The sequence below is a fragment of the Diplotaxodon limnothrissa genome, linkage group LG7, assembly GCF_057381915.1.
Source record: "Diplotaxodon limnothrissa isolate DT_005_m linkage group LG7, D_limnothrissa_male_GT1.1, whole genome shotgun sequence".
Classification (NCBI taxonomy): Eukaryota; Metazoa; Chordata; class Actinopteri; order Cichliformes; family Cichlidae; genus Diplotaxodon; species Diplotaxodon limnothrissa.
In genome coordinates, this window is record NC_140602.1 from 57,343,141 (window position 1) to 57,362,254 (window position 19,114).

Here is a 19,114-nt window from a genome sequence, read left to right on the forward strand (position 1 = left end):
GTCTCCCATCCCCCTTTTCTAATCTCCGGGGTACATCCTCTGCGAGCGATGTGTCCAGCACTTTGGATTCGTAAAAAAAACAAACACTGAGGAAGACTAACAATGATATTAATAATTATTATTATAATAAAAGATAACATCACCAACAGTTAGTCTTCCGAGTTCCACTTCACAGAAGTGAAAATGTAAAAAACAAAAAAATAATGTTTGTGTCAGCATTATTGGCTGAGCAGTGGTTTAGATTCCACCACGACAGAGGGCAGGAGTATGGGGTATGATAAACAGGGAAATCCTCGCTTTTCTCCCGTCTTCAACATTGACAACTTTTTCATTCTTCCACTGGTTCAGAGTCGGGATGCATTTTCCAGTCTGCTGTTTTCTTCTCACCCTCTTAAGCACTGTATCCCTCCATCTTTCTTGCCTTTATGACCATCTTCTTGTCTCACTCTTGTATTCAAAGGGTCAGTGCCCCTGGCAAGTCTTGCAGCACATCTGTCTGAAGTACGCTCGACTGCAGAACTTGAACTTCAGTACCAGCGGGCAATAAGCCACTTTGTTTACATCTTTGCATTCTGTGGAGAGACAGAAAAGACCTCAGATATAAAGACAGCAAAAGAAAACATATCTTTTATTAGTCTGGCTATGTTTAAGAGGAAAACTCCTCGTCGTAGGAGCTGACTAAAAAAAAGACACACACGAGAAAGTTTTTATACCTAACATAACACAATCATCTACATATTGTCACCTTTTAAGTAAAACCACCCCTATTTCCCTAGACTATATATAAATATATCTATTACATATATCTATCTACATGGCACTGTATTAACGTATTAACTGGTTGTGCCACCCTTAGCTTAGCTGGTGTGTTTTGGATTACTATCTTGCTTGATAACCCGATTGCGCTTAAGTTTCAGGTCGTCAACTGATGGTTGGACATTCTCCTTCAGGATTTTCTGGCAGAATTCATGGTTCCATCAATTACGGCAATTCATCCAGGCCCTGAAGCAGCAAAGCAGCCCCAGACCAGTACACTACTACCACCATGTTTGACTGTGCCAAATATAACAGGACTCAAACTTTCTTCAACTTTTGTCTTGTCAGTCCACAGAATATTTTGCCAAAAGTCTTTAGAATCATCAAGATATTTTTGGCAAATGTGAAACGAGCCTTTGTGGGGTTTTTTTTTTTTTTTTTATCAGCGGTGGTTTTTGGCTTGAAATTCTCCAATGGATGCCATTTTTCTCTTTCTTATTGTTGAATCATGAAGACTGACCTAGACTGAGACAAATGAGGCCTGCAGTTAGATGTTGTTCTGGATTCTTCTGTGACCTCTTGGAGTTGCTGATGCACTATTAGAGTATATTTAGGTAAGCTGGCCTGCCCTCCAAGTTTTCTCTATTTGTGGATAATGACTCAACATGGTTCACTGGAGTCCCAAAGCCTAAGAAATGGCTTTGTAACCCTGTCCAAACTGATAAATGTCAATGGCATGTTAGTTTCTCAGCTGTTTCCTTAGATCATGAAATGATGTGTTATTTCTAGAGATTTTTTAGAGATCTGCTTCACTTTGTCAGACAGGTTCTCTTTAAGTGATTTCTTGATTCAGCAGGACTGGCAGTAATCAGGCCTGGCGGTGGCTAGTGAAATTGAACTCAGCTTTCCAAAAAATGTGGTTAATCACAGTTAATTCATGACTTAACAAGAGGGAGCCATTACTTTTTCATATAGGGCCAGGTAGGCTATTTTCTCCTAATAGAGGAAACCATTATTTCAAAACTGCATTTTCACAAGTAATCTTTGACTAATATTAAAATGTGTTTGCTGATCTAAAACATTTAAGTGTAACAAATATATATATATATATATATATATATATATATATATATATAAAATTAAAAAAACCTAGGAAATCAGGAAAGAAGCAAATACTTTTTCACAGCACTGTGCATCTTTTATATACATCTTGTTCTCATGGAACAATATTATCAATCATTTGAAGTATTTCCGAATTGAAAATCCAGTGATAGCTGACATGCTGACTCCAAATGTGTGCTACATCAAAATTCAAATGATATCTCATCAACACTAATAATATACAGTCATTTTTCTTTGCAACATTATATTTAATAGAAATAACACATATACATCTAGCTTTTGTTTTGCAGCAAAGGCAAACTTGATAAATAGGTTAAAATAGATGGTCAGAAGAGGTTGTGTATTTATTAAATACTTTCAGAATGAAGGCAAGTCATTAAACAGCGATGTAATGATAACATATGAGATATACAAACTGGACTAAACTGCTACATGAGAGCTTGTGGATCTCCCTCAGGTCTGAATAGAATAAAACTGCAACTATACTTGGATGCAGAGACTAAGACAGATCCTGGCCTCGTTCACTAACTGGGCTGGCTGCCATCCCTACTATGCACACTCACAGATACACACATACACACACAGACTGCTTGCTGGATGCCAGACAGGCAGTGCTCTAAATGCCTTATCATGATCAGAGTGTCTTCCCTTATTAGGCTTTGGCCCCTGCCTTCTCAGAGCCAAATGAAACGAGACATTGCCTCACTGCTGTCCGTAAAGGAACAATTAGCCTACAGCTAATCCCATTAGCCAGCCTGTAAACGCTGCTCACGTTTTCCATTCAGGCTAATCGAAGGCCCCTTCTCTACATATCTGAATAGCCATCCATCATGTGTAAGTGTATATGGAGGGTTGAGCTGCTTCGCTTTGACTAGGGGCCAACCTCACTGGAAAGATTAATGTTGCTGGCAAAGTGTAGAAGAGCGTGTCATCCAACTGTGTTTAGGTCATAGTAGAACAGTGAAGATGAAGATAGAGATAGTTTATAACCTTTTCAAGTGGGGCTTTGTGTAAAAGCTGAGCACCTACAGCACAATATCTATGAGCATAAAGCAATCAACCTTTGCTTATAAAGAAACTGCAGATCAGAAATTGTCTTCTCGACCGTGACGAAAACTGCGAGAAGTAAACTTTTCGCACAAGCAAGTTCTTAACTGAACTTGCTTGTGACACGATGGCATGTTTCATCATCTCACCATCACCACTGGAGATCGGGGTGGCATCGCACTTGCTCTCACACTGCTGCATGGTGGCTGGTCGGAGGGACTCTACGCAGTCATTCGATGGCTGTCCTGTGTAGGACAGACACTGTACCGTCCTCATCTGCTGGCCCAGACCACACTGTGCTGAACACTGAAACAAAGAGCACCAGACCAAAAGTCACTGTCAGCGCAACACCATATTTAGCCAGTAAATTTAACAAGTTAAATGAGGACCATCTTTTCTCTGTGACCCTGAATACTAGGCAGGGAGTCTGCGCTCCCTCATGGACCTCCACACACATAGTAATCCCGGCACATGCACACATACACTGTACGACCTGATCCAATCAAACAATCACCGGGGCACAAAGGGAGGGAGCACACAGAGCCAACCAGAGTCACCTTCCTCAATCTGAATTCATTTTCCTAAATTTGAGCAAACAGGTCAAATGAGGTTGAAAAGGTTACCTTTTGGCATTCTCTTAACTTTATACTTGTTGTGAGTCTTGTTTTCCTTTTCTTTCCCTCTGCTCATTTCTTCTTCACCCTCTGAAGGCTTTTGCAACATCTTTTTTGAAAACTGCTTGTCAAGGGATATTTTGTGCACAAGTATATTAAGGGTTTAGACTGGTTAGTAATTCTGCTCATGATCACAAAAAGAAACGTGAAGCTCTCTTCAAGCTTTTTTTCCCCACATTTAACTATTATTACATTTATTTATTTGCTTATAATAATTTGTATCAAAAATCTTATTTGCAAAAAAACAAAATAAAGAAAGACATTCCCAAACAAAAATGTGAGAAAGATAGCAAAGTTTGTTGTTTTTATGCTTGCCACGTGTGCTGAGCTTGATGTCACATCCTTTGTGACACATCATATTTGTAACGCTTCAGTCACTTGTGCACCTCTCGATTTTTGTAACCTAGCACAGGTTGCAGACACCAGTGTAAGATTGTGTCAGTTTTTACTCCATTTTATTATATTCCCGTGAATTATATGCCAGCAAAAAAAAAAAAAAAAAACCCCGAAATAAACACACATTTAAACAGTCTTTGCTTCAGGTTTGGATTTCTTCTCTTCCTAGCAGTATCATCTGAGTGGGGAAACCTACTGTTCAGGAGAATGCTGCAACGGCTTCCTCCGAATGAGCGAATGAGGCGGTGCAAAAAGCGATCAATGCAGAGGGTATACTGGCACCTAGAGTGGCTTGATATAGGTTTGGGCAATAGGACAGCTGTAATGGATTTCAGCCAGTTGGTCAATTTACTTTTTTTCCTAATTTTTTCTTGTTGTTATACTGAAATAAATCTTAAAATCTGCCTTGTATCTAAAGGGCAATCAAAAACATTTGACTAACAGGAACACATCTGTTTCTGCTGCAATACTGAAATTGTTTGGAGTTTTATTGCTAAAAATTATTATTATTATTGTTGAATCATGAAGACATGAATCATGAGGCATCTTGAAGTTTTTTTGTTTTATTTTGGGTTCTTTTGTGTCACTGATGTTTTAATTTTGGTAGGCTGACCACTGCTGGGAAGATTTAGCACTGTTCCAAGTTTTCTCCATTTGTGGACAATGCCTCTCACTGTGGTTCACTGGAGTCCTAAAGCCTAAAAGCCTAACAAACAGCTTTGTAACCCTTTCCAAACAAATGCATTTCAATGTCTCTGTTTTCAGCTGTTTCTTGAGATCGTGGCATGATGTGTTGTTTTCTAAGACCTTTGAGCCTAGGTTCGATTTAAGTGATTTCTTCATTCAACAGGTCTGGCAGTGATCAGGCACGGGTTCGGCTGGTGAAACTGAGCCCAACTTTCCAAAAAAAAAAAAAGAAAAAAGGGGGGGATCCAATTACTTTTTCACGCAGAGCCAGGTAGATTTGCTTAGATTTTCCCTTAATAAATAAAATCACAATTTAGAAATTATTTTGTGTTTATTTGGGTTATCTTTGACTAATATAAAATTTGTTTGACGATTTAAAACATTCAAGTGTGACAAATATGCGATAAACAAAGAAATCAGGAAGAGGGCAAATACTTATTCACAGCACTGTATGATGATGATGATGATGATTGCAGCATCCTTTCCAGTAAAAAAAAAAAAATCCAGCCAAGTGAAGAACGCTCTTAAGAGGCAAGCATATAAGTATCCAAGTCCTCCATGATCCACAATGAAAACACTTAATGAGAGCAAATAAAAGCCATTGAACAACTGATGTTCCAAAACATATTGCATCAATGTTACGCACTGACATGCATGACTTGTCTAATGGTGCTGGGAGACTAGTTCTCATTGAATGATTTTTTTTTTTTTTTTTTTGGCAAACTTAAGATCAAATGACCCAAGAAAAAAGAGAAACTGCAGTAAAGGACTGGCAAAGTAGTCGCAAAGGACGAATCCCATTTTTTAGTGATTTCTATTAGGTTCAGGCAGGAAGCCTGAAAGATTCTCCAAGAAGTATGAGTTTTTTATTTATGAATACGGTAAATTGTCCAAATTAAAAATGGCTGCAATTCAACAAAGATTAATGTGATATTAATGTCCCACTGCTCAAACTACAGCAGAAATTCTGCACTTTAAGGCTGTACTCATAATATAACTGTAAATTTGCTTTGTTGGTGCATAAAACGTTTGCTTTGGTAAACACAAAATGCGCTCCTGCCTCTTTATATGCTAGTTGTTATAAAAAGTGAGATTGGCCTTGTGGGCAGCCGCTAATCTCCTTTGTAGAAGGAAAAAAAACAGACAGAAACAAACTAGTAAAACTAATAAAAAACAAAAGGTGTAGGTGCCAGCACACTTTCGACTCTATAATGGAATTGTTCATCTGAGCTGATGCTGGAAAGGCTGAGAAAAAACACACCTGTGAGCCATAACTATGTGTGTGTGCTCATATACGAGTGTGTGAAATAAACCCAGTCACCCCCCACCTCTTTCTGTCACCTTCACAGATTCTCTCTGGCTGCCTTAGATCAGTGAGCCTGCATGTCATCCCTTCCCAATTAGAGAGTCTTTATTAGGGCCTGCTGCAAGCTATGACAGATGGCGTACGTCAGTGGTGTAACTTTAGTGGGATTTGAACTGGAGACCTTTTGGCCTGGGAGACTGGGATCTTGGTAGCTGGCAACAATCCCCCCTTTCTGGCACTTTGAGGGTCAGCTGGCCAGAGAGGGACGAGAGTAGTGGAGGCTAAGCTTGTAATTACAGCCAGAAAAACAGAATAGGTGGGGGAGAGAGTACACACACACACACACACACACACACACACACACACACACACACACACACACACTTCTACAGTGTGTCAGAAAGCGCTGTGTAAGGGCAGACTCCAGCTGTTGGTCTATGAGGTATTAACTTTGGCTCAGCATGGCAAGAAGCCTGTCCTTTGATGAACTATGTTGAGGTTAACATTTTGGTCTGCTTTGTTTATGGCTCAGACTAAATTGTAAAGGTGTGTTATCGATATTTGTGTGTGTTAACGGGCATGTGGCAGATATGAAAAGAACCCAGAAAGCTATGACTTAAACTGCCAGACTCTCAACCTTTGACTTCTGACCTGATCAGCACAGCTGAAACCATGACATCACCTTCATCAGAGCGCACAATCCTTGCACAATTGCCTTCTAAACATCAGAGCACACTGTTTAAAATTCCACTTCTACACTGAGTTACTAACAAATCCTACAAAATAACAAGCCATACTTTTTGTAGATACAACTATCTCTGACGCACGACTTTTTGGCGTCCTCTCAGCAATATGAGTCAGCTGTGTTGTAAAGTGTTGAGCAGCTTTTTCAGAGCATACTAAGTCATATCAGGGTGAGCCCAAAACTTCTATTCCTCTGTCTTCCTCAAAACCCTGTTCCTGGAAGTGACAGAGAGGCCTCGTCTGGGGTGCAGATAAACTTCAAACAGCCAAGAAGATATTACTGCTGCCGATCACATACTCCAGGCCTGTTTTAACTCTTGGAATCACAAACACAAACACAGCCTCTATGCACTCACATGCGTCACAGGCCTGATTGGAATCCCCAGTATTTCATCCAGGTGTAAATGATACAAATCATTCACCTACACATGGAGTTTTATCTATGGAAACTTTGTCTTTTAAACATGCCAGTAGGATTAACCGCCATACTGTTGTGGAAGAAGTTAGAGAGAGACAAGGTCCTACCTGTCCCCATTCACCAGGGATCCAGCGGGGAGGAGGACAGCGCCCTAAAGTGCAGCGCATTCGGACTTGAGGTTTGTTATGGATCGAGCAGCGGGCAGGCGGAAAGGTCTTGGTGAGGTCGCTGCTCTTACACAAGGCAATGCGGTGCTTAAAGCCAGGACCACATTTAGGTGTGCACTACAGAGGGAAGGAAAGGTGTTAAACACATATCTTGACAGTGCAATGAGTTACAGAAAAACACTTATTATTACTGGCCTTACCTCGGACCAATCCAGAGTGACCCACTTTGGAGGACAGGACTGGTTGTTGCAGGACTCTCTCTCGATAGGCCGATGAGTCAAACAGTGAGTGTCCTCCAGTGTCTCCTCCTCAGCGGGACCAATCTTCCTGATACAGAGGACTGTCCTCGTCCTTATCCCTCCATCGCACGTCTTCGGACACTCTGACCAGTCTCCAATAAACCATCTGGAGGATGGAGCAACCAATGCTAACAGTTTTGTTGTAAAGTGATTTCACGAGGTTATACTCACTATAAACACACATTAAATAACTTTAATATAGTCACATTGCCAAAGAGGGAAAGAAGCAAACTACTCCAAGGCATCAAACATTAATACTTTGCAGTATCAAGAGTATTAATATATATATAGTAAAAAAAGGTAAATATGGCAACTGAGTGGCCTAGCCTGGCTTTTTTAAATTAATGTACAGACAAGACAGTGGTATCACTGGACAAAAAGAAAGAGCATAAAGTATTATAGGTTTTTTTTATAAGACTATTAAATAACCATTTTAATATTTTGAAAGCTGTCTTTTGTAATATTTGCTGTAATATCCATTCTCATCAACATAAAAGAAAATTATATACCACAAGAAATTACACACTTTTTAAAGAAGTTTAAACTTGCTGCCTGGCTGACAGGTAACTAATGCTGGGGAGTGCATTTTAGTGCTATGCCATGTCAGGATGATTAGCTTTAGAACCTGAGAAAATTAGACCCAGTCATATTCAACCCCCTCCAGACTTTAGAATTAATATCATAAAACTGCACAGACAACAGTCCTCCAAACACATCCAGCCTGTGAGATATTACATCATCTAAAGGAATGTATACAGAATTAACGACATGTTCAAACATCTGTGTTAGCTTTCATTACCGGCGCCCATAAAACCCTGGGCTATTCTAAAACAATTGTGTTTACATGGTCTCCTTTAGTCGGCCTTTCCTGACGCTGCAAAAGGAGTGTTTGCCTTCCTAACAAACACAAATGCTGCATGAGCGCTCTAACTCCACACACACACACACACACACACACACGAACTGCCACGGCCTTCTAGTACTAATCAAAATAAATGCGATACCACAAGTCTGCGACCACTGAATACAGATGTGAAAATAAATTACCCAAGACTGCAGTCTGAACATATGAAAACAAATTACCGCTGATACAGTAGATTTACAATACTATCAGTTTTTTTGGCTGACACCCAGCTGAAAGACACTGGCGCTCCCTCTCATATACAAATAATTGTCAGCTAGTCTGAAACTAATTAACCTGGTGCATTTAATCCCTCTTTTTCCAGACATTATTGAAGTGAGTCTGGCCATTCTTCCAGCTACAGCGAAGGGATTTACAGACATTTGGCCACCAAACACAAGTTCATATTCCACCTGTATACGTGTGTGTTACCCCTCGAGGTTTGGTAAGGATGCCAAAACAATCAAACACAGGTGGTCATTTTCAGAGCTCTTATTTCTGGCATGAAGCAGATATTGAAAATAGTTAACATATGAAGTTATAAATCACGGCTATTTTATTTTATTATTTTCTTCCAAACACATTTTACAACTAGGGCTCATTGAAGGCGAATTAATATCATGAGTCAGTCTCATTTTTATGGAGGCTTTTTCTTTTGAAAACATTAACTTAGGTTGCTATACTCTGTGTTTTCATTATTGTTTTTATATTAACAATGCATTAAATGTTAGTACGTAATGCAAAAGATCCTGATCATACCAAAATGATGAACCTACAGAGAACTACCTTGTCAAAAAAGCATTATAGCATCCATCCATCCAGGATGGAACGTATTGCAGCTGCCATAGGGCGAAAGCCGGGGTACGCCCTGGACAGGTGGCCAGTCTGTTGAAGCCTAACACAGAGAGACTGACAACCATTCAAACTCACATTCATATCACCAATTAACCTAACCCTGCTAAGTGCATGTCTCTGAACAAGCTGGAGTACCCAGAGAGAACCCAAGGAGACCCATTCAGGCAACAGTGCCAACCGCCGTGCCACCACGATGCCCCTACATGTTTCAGCAAAATGTTTTGGGTTCATACCCTGTAGTGCTCCAGTTACCAACTAGTTGATCACACGAAGCATTTAGTGGGATGAGACCGAAAACAGAGCTAAAGGTAAGCAAATACATACTTAACGTTGCATTAACATCATCACAAATACAGCGATTAGCATCTATACACATTTTATGCACTCCATTTGCATTTGTTTACCATACCATACCATACCAACTTTATTTCTAAAGCACTTTAACATAAAACCAGAGTTTCACAAAGTTTCACATCATGACCAACATAAATTAGCAGTACGCAACTTAACAATCAATAACATTTGTATACTGGGCAGAATTTCCTTCAAGTCAGCACTAAACACAGAATGAAGAATTAGAATAAGCACCGGAGATGAGTTAACTTGAATGCTAATATGCGATCTAGCGTGGGAAAAGCCAAGGACAGAGACCAAACTGAGCACAAAAATAGCCAAGCAATGACATAATGAAGAACTCAACTTCCCAATATTTACAGTGTTTGCAGTCTTCCAATATTTCATCTTCTTTTGGCTACAGCCCACCATTGATCATCTGCCTCCATCTCACTTTTTCACTGTCCTCACTATCCTCACAACATCATCTTCTGTCCAACCAGGAAACTGCATATCCTCTCACACTACATACATACACCATCATTGTCATCTTCCTGTTTTCCTCAGCTCCATGGTCAACATCCCTTGCATTCTTAATTAACAAATTATGTAACTAATTTCAGTTATACCATTATAATTACAATTGTTATTTTTATGAATGAGTATTTATCTCTCTGCATTGTTATTAAAGCATAGTAATTCAAAGAACATATGCAATTTGACATCTTTCATTAAAGATTTTTAGAAAATAAGCAAATAGATTAATTAATTTGTTTTTGCATGCCAATTTAGTAGTTTAGGAAATATAAGAGTAAAAAATTCACACTTTGGACTTTAGCCTGGTATTCACATCTTGCTTTACATGTCTTTGTTTACAAGTTGCATCGCATAGCTGTTCCACCCAGTTCAAGATCAATAATTACTTTTCTAAACTCTCACTTCCTTATATGTGAAATATTACAATTACTAGTTTTTATGGTTTCTTTCTCTATATAAAAAACATACTGCATCAAATATACCAAGCAGCCTAGTTGGAGTAGAGCACCTAATGCTGAAACAACACTGTAAATCAAAATATTTACATTTTTTTCCCTTTGGTTTCAAGTTTCTTTCAGGAAATTCTGTGAGGAACAACTTAGTGGAAGACTGATGGCTGGATCAGTGCAGCTGTGCAACTATCTGTTATGATGATAGGAGCTAAGCCTAAGGTCTAAGCTGTAGATTTACAATTTACCTTCTGACAGAATAAGACACAAGCAGGAGAAACAGAATTCTTCAAAAGCATTTAAAGGAGCCAGGTGAGGGAGTAAGGACATCTGTATCAGACACCTCTTGTTTCAGACTACTAACAACCTAAATATGCTGCAGGGGGTAGCGGGAGAGAAGGACGTTTCTATAGTAATGCTAGAGCCGCCGCTGCTGGCCTCATGACCCAAACCCTGATAAGCAGATAAAAACAGAAGGAATTTTATTAAGTGTAACAACTTTTCTCTGAATTTTTTATCACTGTACTGTGATTCTGAGACAAAATAAGCAATTTAGAGATGTTACCTTCTACTTGGGCCCTGTAACACTCACTCTGTTCATCATTTTTCTCTCATTTCAGTCATTTGACAGATTTTACAAAAGTAATCATCTCATAAAGAGAAGAATCATGAGTGAGTATTACGTACTCTGGAGGACACGGCTCAGTATTGCAGTCTCTCTGGTTTTCTGGAGGTTTGCTGTCTGGGTCACAGTAGTTGTTCTGTACCACTGAGTTGTCGTCCAGCCTTTTACAGGCTAACTCCTGCTTCTGAGAACCTGCAGGAGAAAACACTGATCAATAGTGCAGCATGGAGCTCAGCTGATCTGGCACATTAAAATGCCTTCGCAGACACAGAAGCCTGCCAGCCGTGGTGTCGTGCACCGTGTTAATAAGAGCGGAGATGGGATCATTTTCATTCTGTAGTAAATCCAGACATGTAGATTCGTGATTCTTTGCAGGATATGTTGGCAAATCACTTTTACAGAGCAGAGAGCTCTTTACCTTGGCTTCTGCCAGAAAGAGTGAGGGCTACCGTATCAGTGTCACACCTCCCACTGTGTGTGCGCGCATGCTGCATGTGTTTTGTGTGTGCGCGTGCATGCGTACCAACCAGGAAGGGGTCTGTTTGGACCCTCCTGGGACATATCCCACAGCAGACTTGTCTGGCAGATGTAATGAGATATGGATGCGTGTGTGTGTGTGTGTGTGTGTGTGTGTGTGTGTGTGTGTGTGTGTGTGTGTGTGTGTGTGTGTGTGTGTGTGTGTGTGGTACAGAAAATCCACACATCTGTGCTTGAAGTGAAATACAGTTTAGAGGAACAGTAGAAAAGTTTCACTTGAAAGGCTGTCAAAAGGTGGTTTTCACTGATTTTTTTTCACTGTGGTGATATATTGAACAATACCTTATGATTAGCTGAGCTAGCACTATTGAATAGGTGTATGATTAAATAACATTTTAATGATTTAAAGCTCTGCACGGTCAGACACACACAGTAGACACAAATTAGATCATTTGGATCAACAATGCAAAGGCATGTTTATGATGCTGGAAAGCCATGGGTACTTCCCCATCTAAGGAATAGTTTTCTGGTCTGGACTTGGAAATCCTTCCTCAGAAGAACCCACATGCTTATTCAGTCATGCTTTTACAAAATATTACAAACCCTTCCAGGCCACGCTTGACAACTGGGAAGAAACACTATTTATTGTTATATGAAACCCATGGCTTTTGGACTAAAAGGTTTGGTTTAGTCATTCTTAAGGCCATAGTCAACATTTCACTGTGGTTTCTGATTCTGAATGTTTATAGGACAGGCGACTGGGAAGAGCAGCTGCATCTCTACCCCATCACTGGTAAACCAGAAGCTATGCAGAGCAGCTCATTCACATAATTTGCGCTATATTCATTACTTTGGCTATATTATTTAAAATATACATACTGAATTTATTAGAGGGCTGAATCTCCAGGGTAATGATTCTGGCAAACCATTCTCAAATTATGATACTGGGTTTCTGCACAGCGTTCTTCAGCATTTGTGGAAATATTGGTTGGGGAAGATTTACAGAATAACACACAAGATATAAAGTTTTAAACATTTGAAAATGGTTAGAAATATTTAAAGAGAATGTAAACACCCACAGCATGTTATGGTATTTAACACCAAAATGCTTGGAGTGCTAAAAAGGCAACTGACCATCATAGCTCAGTAGAATGTCAGACATTAATCTTTTCTCCAGAATTTAATAACACAGTCTCTTATATTACTTTACATGCTTTGTGCCAATGTATGCTTAATAGCATTTTACAAAATATAATAAATTAAAAGATGCATTTGGAACCATTACAGATGCAAAACTAACTATTTTCCACCATGCTGTGAGCATTAAAAGAGATGAGCTATGGTCTAATTTAATATAATAAAATGTACTTAAGCTAAAGAAAAACACAAGTAAATAAGCATTTAATAGGTTAAACGGAGCACCCCGGAGCTCTTTGACACTAGTTTTACATTTGACAGAGGCCAAGCAGAGAACATAAAAAGCACAGGGGAGTTGCAATGGTACCAGCACAGACAAAAAGTCTGTCATCAAAGATTACAGGGTGGACTTGCCTCCGGCACAGGTAGCTGAGCATTCAGACCAGGGCAGGTGGTGCCAGGAGAAGCCCACCTCATTATCACCACTCCCTGTGCGCTGGATGGGGACGTTGAACTTGTAGTGTATTCCAAGGTTCTGCTCTTGAAGGAGGACCTGAAGGGGCATCAGCCAAAAAAATAAATAAAATAATTTGTGGAACCAGCTATAAGTGTTACTCACTGGTATCATGTGCTAGCAAACATCAATTCATATAGACAACAACAGATGATGAGCAGTGTAAGCATTAAACTCAAGTCACGTTTCTATTCATCTGCATATTCTTTTTTAAATAACCAAGTATCAACAGATCAGGCATCGTATTAGTTTAAGTCAGCCACAGGGTGAAGCTCAGACAGGAATCCCAGAACAATAGCTCGCCACCTTCTGCACATCCTCCTGGCCAATCTGATCTGAAATGTCCTATTTAAGTTGGTTCAGCAAACATATAGTTGTTGTTGTTGCCTCTACAAGCCACACCTCCACCTCAGTTCCTCCATTTCATGTCATTTATGTCATCTCTGCCTTAATCAGGCGCATGACCATTATCACTGATGACTTCCCTGTTTTTATGTGGACTTGCTGATATTCTCTGGAAGGGTGTAGGAGATTACTGTCTAGCTCAGAAAAGAGCCTTAAAATGGACTTGAGAGAACAAACTCTTTTTTTTTTTTTTTTTTTTGATGTTCTATGAGGCTCATGGTGAAAAAACAGGTCATTGTAATGTTTGGTGTTCAAAAAGTGTTTTTGTCGAAGCATGTATTGTAACAGACTTTCAAAATAAAATGATGGTCATATAGATGATGTAAGAACTAGATTTGGAACAAATGAAATGTTATATTACCATGACAACCAGATTTTCAGTGGTAGCACCCAACGCTTCTAAAGACTCTGGTTCATCAGAGGGTCTCTTGTAGTGGAAGGCTGTCCCTGCAATCTCAAACTTCCTGGGCCAGTCAATGGTCCACGCTCCATTGATGTAATAATCATCCCCTTCAGATTTCAAAGCTAGGAATTCAGATGACAAGAAAAGTTTTCAGAATGCTGAAATCAAAAACAGACAGGAACAGTAGCTGGAGACAATCATTTGTTTTGATGTCACTGCCATTGTTTGTCTTCTTCATCATCCTCAACCGCACCCCAAAAAGTCACTGACAACTCGCTATTTGGACACACTCAGCAGAACCAGACTCATGCTGCCAAGAAAGACATTCACGTGCACCGACACGTATGTGCATCTAATTTAGGAAGAGAAGAAAAGCACAGTTCAGGTGAAAGCTTGGACGGATCTCATGAATACCACTCTGTCTGGTTGTCAAAACAAAAGCTGGTCTCCAAGCACAACAGATCTGAAAATATCCACTTTCTCTGCATTGAAATAGGGCCAAATTGAGGAGAAACAATCCAACCGCTCACTCTTCTGACTCCTTGGCTCACGCTCTGCAGATCTCCCCCTCTGTAGCATTCACGCAGATTCGAAGAACAATAGTTTACTGCTCTTAATCATATCACAATCTTCTGCTCCAGAAATGCGCTTTCAACACATCTGGCACTGATTGTGGGCATTGTGACATTTGAACAGTGCAGTTTACGCAAGTCTTTATATTTATATTGTTTGACTAAAACTTAATAAAGATTTTTTTTAAATGCTAACTTTGCTGACCTAAATAGCAAGGACTCAGACAATGCTACAAAAGAAAAATATTATCATTATCATTGAGGTCACAGATCAACTGCATAACAAAGTAAATAATAGATCAAGTCTAACACAACAGCCAAAACTGCACTCTTTAAACTTTGATATATAGACATCATATCCCCCATAACCCCAGGGGACCAGGCAGCTGTCACCATGGCCCTGTAAATCTGGTCTCTGGTTCAAAGTATAACTTAAGCCCTCCATTAACACCATCCCCTATAAATTCAGCACACAGTCAGATGTCTTTCTCGCTTTAATCAAAAAGTGGCTTAATTGAACAGTTTTTTTTCTGATTGTTCTGTAAGGGGTGTGTGGTCTCAGACTGTTTTTGTCTTAACATTAGGCGACAGGACATTAAATGATGGGATCATCCTTTTGTTTTTGACAAAGACACAAGGAAATTACTAGAAATGTGGTTGACACAGAACTGAACAGATAATAGGAAACAGGATGACATTGCAAAATGCCAAGTCATCACACTGCAGTGATTTATAAGGCTTAAAGTGATTGATTAAAAGTAAAACAAGATCAAGTTTCTACGTCCATACTAGGGAGGCTGTGAAACTATACTGGTGACTCTATATGGTCAGATTAGATGACTCTGAAGAAAGCCATGAGTCAATAAAATTCTCCTACATACAACAAGTTTTCTTTAGAGCTTTAACCTCTTCAGATTTCTGCACTTCTGCACACACCTTAGAAACAGGTGGAGCTGTGCCAGAAACCTGTAGTCTGTTTACAAATACAGACAGGTCACGGAGCTACCCACAGGTTTTCTAAAATTTAATGATCTTGCATTAATTTGAAGAAATTAAATTAGATCATTTGAAAAACCTTACTGATGCTCTGAAGGTATGCCATGAAATGGTGTTGGCTCCATGAAGAGGTGATTTTCTCCATGAAAATGAACAATGATTTGAAACAGATTAAAAATCTTCTATCAGGCTAGAGGAGTCTTTAAGGACTCATTAGAAGAGCTGCTAGGTATTTTTAAATTACCTCATAGGCTTGTTAAAACATGCCCAGCTTTTAGAGAAGCCAGGCGTTTTTTACTGTGACCCAAATGTTTGCACTGGTCAGCAACTTTTCAGAAGTTGTCTGTTAGAGAGATAAAATCTAATTTTTCTTACAATTTCTTAGTATATCCTGTCAGGCCAAGGCAAGATGTGTTAAGGTGGGATATCAGTTTCATCAGCTATCCAGAATATTATGACGTATAGGTTTTCTCGTTTCAGCATTTGAGTACATATCAATTGATGTGTCCAAAACCAAACATCTTTGATTATTTAACAATGTAGGCTACCAATAGAAGAATGGCAAAGGGTACACCTAGAAAAATGTTTGCCCCCTTCCTGATTTATTAGTTTGTTGCATATCTGTCACCGTTGAATGATTCAGATCATCAAACAAATTTTAATATAACACAAAGATAACCCAAACACATACAAAATGCAGTTATCAAATTGTGATTTTATTTATTAAAGGGGAAAAAGCTGCCCAAACCCACTGCATGAAAGACTAATTGCCCCCTAAACTCAATAACTGAATAACTGGTATGCCACACACAAGAAATGAAATCAACCATTTGCCATTAGTAGCACTGAGTTTTTCACATTGCTGTGATATAGCCTTCATTTTTTTCTGTTTTTAGCCCTTCAGAGGTAGACTTGCTGGTGTGTTTCAGATCATGGTCCTGTTGCATAACCCAAGTGTGTTTTAGCTTCAGGGCATAAACTGATAGCCAACATTCTCTTCCAGGATTTTCTGTGGAGAGTAGAATTCATTGTTCCATCAGTTCTATCAGAAAGTTTTCCAGGTTTCGAAGCAGCAAAGTGACCCCAGATCATCGCAATACCACCACTAACCTAGTAGCATATTATGAAAAAAAGAGCCAACCAACGAGCTAACATCATTTCGGTCTCCAGAGTTAGAACTGTTGCACTGAATATATTTCAGAAACATTATGGCTGTATACCAGCAGTAAGTGTGGTGATTTTGAATCAGTGCTAACATTAAAATGCTGATGCTAACATACATGCTGTGATAGTGCTAGCAGTTAGTGATTTAGCAGGTAACTATAGGTTACCAGCATAGCTGGACTGGCCATCGTGCATACTGGGCATTTGCCCGGGCCAATGGTGATTTTTTGTTTTTATGGGCCGATGGGTTTTTTGGGTTTGTTTACATAACGGTATAAACAATGAAAGGTGGTGAATTGGCCAGATGCTGGCAGATGTGTAAAAATAACTCAATTGCTTGGTGGTGGCTATGGCAGAGCTTCCACAGATTCAGTAACATGAGCAAGTGGTGGAGGCCAGCAGGTGGATGAGGGAAAGGGAGGCAGGAGGAGGAGAGTCCCGAGGCGGCCACCGGCCGAGTATAAGAGGGACTGAACTCCAGGTGAGAAGTTTTGAATTGCAGTCTATCTGGATCAGATATAAACCAAGTTTAGATATAGTTTATTTTTGTTGTGCTGACTTTTTACAGTCAGTTACAATAACTCGCACTGCGTACTAGCTAGAATGACGGAGTTTCTGGGCGGGTGTTTTATTTTATTCATAAAGTTAGTTATTAGAGAACGGAATCGTCTCGTATTCAGAGAAAATATTACGCGTTTCGTATTGCGGTGAAAAGGAACGCGATTTGTCCGATACTTCAGCTAGAATAAAAAAAAAAAGACAATGCTGGAGCTATTCTGGGTCTTTACGCTACACAGCTGCCTCTTCTTCTCTCATTCTCTCCACCTCCCTCTCCTGTTGCTTCTTCAATCATGAAACTGATCAGTGATCAGCTGATCGGCTTTTCTGACGGAAGTCCCGTCTCTCTTGCTTTTTTGTCGCCCACTTTGTGCCAGAAAGAGGAAACTAGCGGAGGTCGCGCTAAACAACAGCAGCACTTAAGCTTGATAAGCTGTTGTTAGAATTTATTTAATATTACTTTCTAGTATCAGCTGATGTTTGCTGGAGCCACAGCTGTAAACCTGCTGGTCATGATATCGGTTTGGATATGTGGTGAGAGGGAAACATGAAGATGAAACCAGGAGATGTCCTTACTGAATCATCAGAGCTGAACAGGTGATGGAGAAACAGCTTTATCTTTAGGTGACATGAATGAGTTGAAGGGAAGTTATGAACTGTTTCTGAGAGACAAATGACACCAGGATCCTTTTCTAAGTAGCTGACAGCTGGTAACTGTGCAGGGGCGGGTCTAGTAAAGTCTTGCCAGGGGGGGCAGGTAGGGCATTAACAGGGAAAGGGGGGCACAAAAAATACTTTTCTTTCTTATTCTCATTTAAAATGTCTCGCTTTTAATAAATAATTATCTGAATCTTACAACCAAAGTTTTCATTTGATGTAAACTGTATAGAAATCCATTATTGTACATAGTAATTTTTTTTCAGGGTCCCATCATAATTTCTTCAGAAGTAGCTAAGTACTGTATATGATGCCAGTATTTTCCCACATTTTCTAGATACTTTACCAGTACTGTGTGTAAAATGACATCAAAAAGTCAATTAAGTTTTATTCTTTCTCACCTGTCTTTCTGTCTCCTTTCACTTTTTAAAGGTTGCCATGTTAGAAAAAAATATTTGCCCTGCCATTGATGTGGTAAATAAATAGTTTATGAAAATATCACTAAATCTGTCATTTATTATTTTTTAATATTCAGTAATGATCATGTCTCACCTCTAGTCTTCTCTGTCTTAATTTCAGGTTTCCACCATGCGTTGTAGATAGTTTAGGAGGTTAACTCGACAAAGCAGTCTTTGGGTTTCGGCTAAGTACTGATTAGAATACCAGAATAGGGAGGATGGTGTAGGTTTAAGTTTATTAGATTAATACATATACAGTGGCTTGCAAAAGTATTCGGCCCCCTTGAACTTTCCCACATTTTCTCACATTACAGCCACAAACATGAATCAGTTTTATTAGAATTCCACGTGAAAGACCAACACAAAGTGGTGTACACGTGAGAAGTGGAACGAAAATCAGACATGATTCCAAACATTTTTTACAAATAAATAACTGCAAAGTGGGGTGTGCGTAATT

At 39.4% G+C, this 19,114-nt stretch overlaps 1 protein-coding gene across 1 annotated transcript in view; it reads right to left on the reverse strand.

The window, feature by feature from the left end:
- Window positions 1–462: 462 nt before the first annotated feature.
- The window catches only part of adamts6 (ADAM metallopeptidase with thrombospondin type 1 motif, 6), a 74,298-nt gene continuing 55,646 nt past the window's right edge, over window positions 463–19,114 (reverse strand). The window contains exons 18-24 of the mRNA XM_085358510.1: window positions 14,211–14,374; window positions 13,345–13,483; window positions 11,379–11,508; window positions 7,518–7,722; window positions 7,258–7,434; window positions 3,075–3,231; window positions 463–572 (exon numbers count right to left, since the gene is read on the reverse strand). Coding sequence (XP_085214636.1) covers window positions 463–572; window positions 3,075–3,231; window positions 7,258–7,434; window positions 7,518–7,722; window positions 11,379–11,508; window positions 13,345–13,483; window positions 14,211–14,374 — 1,082 coding nt within the window. The remainder of the gene's footprint in view (window positions 573–3,074; window positions 3,232–7,257; window positions 7,435–7,517; window positions 7,723–11,378; window positions 11,509–13,344; window positions 13,484–14,210; window positions 14,375–19,114) is intronic.